General features: G+C 41.5%; 1 protein-coding gene across 1 annotated transcript in view; it reads left to right on the top strand.

Moving 5' to 3' along the window:
- Positions 1-88: 88 nt before the first annotated feature.
- Positions 89-6,000, top strand: part of LOC104623190 (clathrin coat assembly protein AP180) — a gene marked incomplete at its 3' end in the record, with an annotated part of 28,781 nt that continues 22,869 nt past the window's right edge. The window contains exon 1 of the mRNA XM_010290200.1: positions 89-218. Within this exon, the coding sequence (XP_010288502.1) occupies positions 89-218 (130 nt within the window). The remainder of the gene's footprint in view (positions 219-6,000) is intronic.

The raw sequence follows: 6,000 nt of genomic DNA, 5'->3' as shown, positions 1-6,000 counted from the left end.
GCCCCCCCGCCGATAAACCCGGAATCTCCCCTTCCCCTCCGTGTTTTCCGCCTCTGCAGAGCAGGCAGCAGCAGGCACGCCAGCGAAGATGTCGGGTCAGACGCTGACGGATCGCATCGCAGCTGCTCAGTACAGCGTTACGGGATCAGCCGTAGCCAGAGCCGTCTGCAAAGCCACCACGCATGAAGTGATGGGGCCCAAGAAAAAGCACCTGGACTGTGAGCATCCCTTTTCGTATCCCCAGCGAAGACCCGGGGCTGACGAGACTGCTCACGGTGCTCTTTGGTGTGCCCCTGAGCAGCCGCGCTTGCTGTAATCCAGCTTGCAAACCCTAAGGGTTATGAGAAATCTGCAGGAGAGGATGAGTTATTATTGCATTTCTTCTCTTATTGCATAATACTCTTTTCAGCCATTTTTTTTTTTTTTTTCCTTTTCCTCATGACCTCTCGCTTTTTATCCAGGAAGGCAGTTTGAAGCGTGCCTTGCGGAGCAGGGTCTTGGAAAGAGGGGAGGGAATTGGACACAGGGCAAAATGGACACGCGCTTGTCGCTGCCTGCTTCGGTCAGGATTAAGCTAGGCAGAGACATAAATGCTATGCCAGGAGCTGGCCAAGCACCAGTAGGAGTCCACAGCAGACTTCTGAAGAGGTTTAGATGGTGGTGTGTTTAGATGGCAAGGCATTTGGACAATGCCACGCTGTAGATAGGGACAGCCTTTGGAGTGTGTAAGGGCTGTTGGTGAGGTTCCAAATATCAGAGACCCAACTTCGTGAGCTGCCTGATGGTTTGCATCACGTTTCATTGAAGAGGGCTGTAGCTTTGTCTCAAAGATTTACGATCAATTCTGGACTGGCATTAGCTAGTTAAAGCATGCAACAAGGTTGAAGTCAAAATGTTTCTTAAAAAACAATGAGCTAGGGATGTTTTGTCTTGACAGTTTTCTTTTCAACCCACTCAACTGTCAGTCCCTGCTTGGAGATACCAAGGAGTAGAATGGTGGAAGAATTTAATTGCATGATGTTAATTGGCCTTTTTTACCAGTAGTGACTCTGTCCAGCATTGAACTCAGTGGATCAACAGCAGGTTTTAATGTCTAAAATTCAGTGTTTTTTCCAGTTTTTTTGGGACATGCTAAGAAACACTTTCAAGTAAAGATCAGCAGGTTTTATATCAAGCAGCCTCTTGGCTGCTGGCTGTTACTAAGTAATGCTGGTGTAGGTGCATGTAAGTACAGTTCTGATGATGCTGTATTTCTTAAAAGAGGTAGTATTACCTCTGAAAATAATTCCAGATTTCAGTGCTAACGATTTCATAGCTGACCCTTAAAGTGGCAAACAGTATGTGGGTCTTCCAGTATACCTAAATACTCTTGTATATATATCTAAGAGATGCTGACCTAAGCAGCATTGATTAAAGACTGACTTGAGTCTAAACCATCATTTAAATAGATCGGCTGTCTTGATATTGTGTATTCTCTCTTGTTTATTTTAAAAAATTTATTGATTATTGATATCTCTTATGTTGCTGTTTGGTAGCTGTTGACACTTCTTAATCTGTAGGCTATGTCGGGACAGTCCTACTGTCTCTGTTACTGGAAGCTTTAGCTTAACCACATGAGCTAGGATTTTTTTTTTTAAAAGCATGCTGTGTCTCTCTGTGTGTATTTTAACATATACACACACACAGAGGAACATATATATTTATAAATAAAGTACTGTCTGCAATAGGCAGGATTAAAGTGAGGTAGAAATAATTTACTAGTGCTGTATTAAGTTCTGGAAGGGGATTGTGTTTGGATATTTGTGCTAATACTACTACTTCAGAAAATGAGCGTGGGAGAGACTGAAGCCAATAGCATTCCATACAGTTTCATACCCACCTGCATGTAGGACACACAAGAGGAAAAGAAATTATCATTTCTTGGGAGGATACATCCCTGATCAGTTTTCCTTCTATTTTCCAAGCTGTATAGAACAGTTGAGAGTTTAACTAATTGGTATCATTAAAGACAGAATCTTGTCAGTGGGAGATACACACATTCAAAGTTGTGGACTATAAATGCAAATCATGTTCATGTTTTAGAAGAAAAAAATATTTTCAGGCTCTTAAACCTGAGTCATCTCCTCAGAACTATGAATTGCTAGGCAATTCCTTGCACTCTGATGTGTATCTTGTGAACAAGTGTTAAAATAGGACTTAAATATTGTAATGAGAGAGTAAATTAAAAGTTCATCCTCTGAAAGAGGAATACCCCCATGCATGCAGGAGGTGTACTGCTAGGTGGAGATAGATCTGAGCCACGTGGCTGACTGCATTTAAGGTTGGATAAGTAGCATTGGAAGATGTGACAAAGGGAGTAAAAAGTAAAACTTTCCAATGCCTTAAGGTAAGTTTTAAGTCAAGATGTGAAGCATTTAGATGATTAAAACTTAAGGTACCAGAGAGCAATGGTTGGAGTGATGCTTTATGAAGAGCTGTAATGCTAGCATTGGTGTGGGAGTTCTCTGTCCTTAGGGTACTCCACAATTTTTATTTTGTGTCTTGGTGGCCAGGTGTCATGTCCCACAACCTATCTTCTGCTGCCCTGTGTAGCAGCTGGGCTTTGTAAATTAAATGGAGATGTCAACTATTTAACATGAGTTAAATAGTCCTGTGAGTATGGGACACAGTGATGCCTGTCCTCATATGTTTTCTGCAGAATGTATTAGTTCCAGACGGTTATATAAAGATGACAGGTGATAAGGTGTGGGGTGGTTTGTTTTTTTTCTTGTTTGGTTGGTTTAGGTTTTTTAGTTTCCCTATTTAGAGGGAATTTGCTCTGAGGAATAAAAAGCATGATTTGGTTATGAGCGCATGTGCGTGAGGAAGGGAGAACAGAATAAATGCCTTGTGCAGAACAAAAGCTGAGCTGCTAGGTGTTTACCTTTGTGTGGTTTTCTGTATTTGCGTGGCTTACAAGTGTGCAGGCTTTAATATGGAAGTTGCATAGTGACAGGAATGGGCTCTGGGGGCTGCACAGGCTTGTCATGTAAAGAAGTACTGAAGTATGTTTAGGTTGCTATCATATACTCATCAGTAAGATTTACCATTTGCTTGAATTCCAGCACTCATACTAGTGAATTGCCAGCAGCTGTGGAAAGTAGTGCCAGATGGCAATAAAGGCATTTTCCAAGTGCCTGTGGGGAGAAAAGGAACGTAAGTCGGGATGCTCTGATGGTTTGGGGCAAGCCGTTGCAGTTGGCACTTAACAAACTTGTCGTCTTGAAGCCATATCATTGTGGTGACTTTATCTCCCTCAGCTGACCATGTTATGTTGAATAAGTTACAATTAGGTACAGCAAGGGAAGCATTTCCATGGAGAAGTGTGGATTGGCAACTTGATTTTGCAGTAGTGAGAAGGGCCATTGCAGAATGGGTGAATGAGGTATACGGGCTACGGTAAGGATAAATGAGCTGTGGTGATTTAACTGGGAGGGCAATCCTAGTGCACAGCGTAGAAGTTACATCTTTCAGAACAACCTGAGAATGAGTTAAGGCTTCACTGAGGGTTTCATTGTGTGGGGCAAGTAAAAGGCAGCTTCCAGCCACAAATAGGGGTGACTGATGGTGTCAACAGGGAAAAGCTTTCAAGCTTTGACTTGACTTTCAAATGTTAAAACACATGATAGATCAGGGAAAAATAGGTAGATCTGAGCTAATCTCCTTTTATAAAGGATCTCACTCAGAAACAGATCGTGAAGCTTTCATTTAGAGAAGTAAACTGGAAACCAGTGAGGTTGTTGTGTCTGCAGTCGGTCGTAACAAGTTCCTGTTTCTGAAAATGATCAAAACGGCTGGGATTTTCCTTCACTTAATTTGTTGAGTGAACTGCTTTGCAGCAGGAGGAAGTTCTGGAGTGTGCAGTCTAAAAAGAATACATGGTGCCTCCTTACTTCTTCAAAACAATTCTAGGAAGGTAGAAGACCCTTCTGGTGGCCTGATCAAGTGCTGGGAGACTTTCATGAAATATGGAAACAAAGCAGTTGAAGATCAGGGCTTGATTTTTCTGTGGCTGTGGAGATGACCTGTGTATCTGTAGTAACATCTTTCCATCACAGGTCTAATTTTTAATATTTGTATGTGGCTGACAAACAAAAGCTTTAAAAGGAAATTTATAGTTTAATTCATGCTGGTAACTGCACTGCAGGGCTGGTGTCAGTATTTCACCTTTACAGACACTTTTGTTCCTGCAGTGTTTTGCCTTTCTCCTGAAAACTGTAGGAATCTCTCACAAGTTTGAATCACTGTGGTCTCTAGTGTTGAAACAGAAGCGACTGTTGACCAAAAGCAATGGGTTAAACTTTTTTCCTGTGCTCAGTAAAGATAAAGTTGCTGGATCCCACAGGTTAGTCTTAAAAACCTCTATCTCATTCCTGAGGAATATGTGTGTGTGTCTGTTTTTTGGGGGCAAGGTAGGGGTCAGTGGAGCTATTTTGAGTCACTAGGCTTCAGTGACTGTTAAGGTTAACCTGGATGCATATTTCAGAAGTTGCTTGCTGTGAAGTGATTTGGGGAGTGTTCCAAGTCTGTTGGCACTTGGGGCCCTTTCCTAGCAGGAGTAGCGCAGATGTACAAGTACTGCATTGCTCTGCAGTCCAGGTGACACTTTGTCTCTATGGCTGTGGAAGTACCTTTAAGAAAATTGCTAAGAAAGGAGTCCCTGTACAAAGTAGGCTTAATCCTTCACACTTTACTAATGAAAATACTTTTGTATGTCTTGCTGTATCTTGTATTGCAGTAACTTGTCACAGTTTCCACTTAAGAGAACTGTCTTTGTTTAAAAGTTAGCATTGAAGATCAGCTGTAATACAGTGGTTTTTGTTGTAACAGCTGGGGTGTATTCTAAATTGTGAACTCCTCCTTGTCACTCCAATGAATCTCTTTCACACCTGAAAAGAAAAACATCTAAGCAAGAAATTCCTTTCTTTAATTCATTAATGGATATTGGATTAGTGCTGCTTTTTGTGTGTAAGGACTTGTCATCAGTCTCTGTGTTGAATAACACTGTTCCTGTGGGCTTCTCTCATGTCCTTTCCCAAAACAGTACTAAGATTCACTTCATTTGGATGTGTGTAGATCTCTGAATAGGAGTAGAAATGTCTGTCATGGGTGAGGGGAGCTAATAAGAAAGCCTTTTAGGTTAGTTGATCTTTAATATTTCATTGGCATTAACTTTCAATTTCCCTCCCCCGGCCCCATACTGTTTTTAAGGCATGTAGTACCAAGAGAAGGCTGCCCTTTTGATTAAGCTAAGACTTGGCTAACTAATGATTTTTCAAAATATGTTTGAAGCTTGGGTAGAAGTTTGAATTCCTGTTAAGATACAAAGGTTGAAACATGGGCAGGATCACCTGATCCTGTGCATCTGAACTCTTCGGTGTTTAAGTCATCTTATGGTAAAATGCCTAAGGAGATGGAGGATGAGGAAACAGAAGAGTGGGTAGACACTGTAATATTAAACTTCCTTTCTTCCAAACAGTGTAACTTGATAAAGCTAGATTGACTAGTCCTACCCTCCTTCCCCTTGGCTTTTGCTCAGCTGAAGGCATGAATTCTTAGGCAGTTTTCAATAGTCATCAAGATCCTTGTGTTAAACATGTTTCGTCAAGGTCATAGATGACAGTCTGGGACAAGCCAGGTCTTTCTGCTGTACTGATTTCCATTGGTAGACTTTGATAATGGAGCAGCCGTGTCTGTCTTTGAGGCCCCTTGTTCATGAGATGGTCTGTAGGACAGTGACCAGTCCATAGTTTTAATCACTTCTATTTAGTATTTGAATATGTTTAACAATAGTCACATAATGTTACTGCCTTAGATCCTGGATGGCAGCAATTGAATATCTTTTAAACAAACAAAAAAAATCTGCAGTTTGATTTCCTGTGGTTTGGTTTGATCTGTGCCTCTGATTTCCCAGCCTGGCTCTTAAACCTTCCGTCTTCTGTGCATGCCTTACCTGGGCCT

This window comes from Phaethon lepturus, unplaced genomic scaffold (genome assembly GCF_000687285.1).
Source record: "Phaethon lepturus isolate BGI_N335 unplaced genomic scaffold, ASM68728v1 scaffold45786, whole genome shotgun sequence".
Lineage (NCBI taxonomy): Eukaryota > Metazoa > Chordata > Aves > Phaethontiformes > Phaethontidae > Phaethon > Phaethon lepturus.
This window is presented reverse-complemented; position numbering and strand designations above follow the sequence as displayed.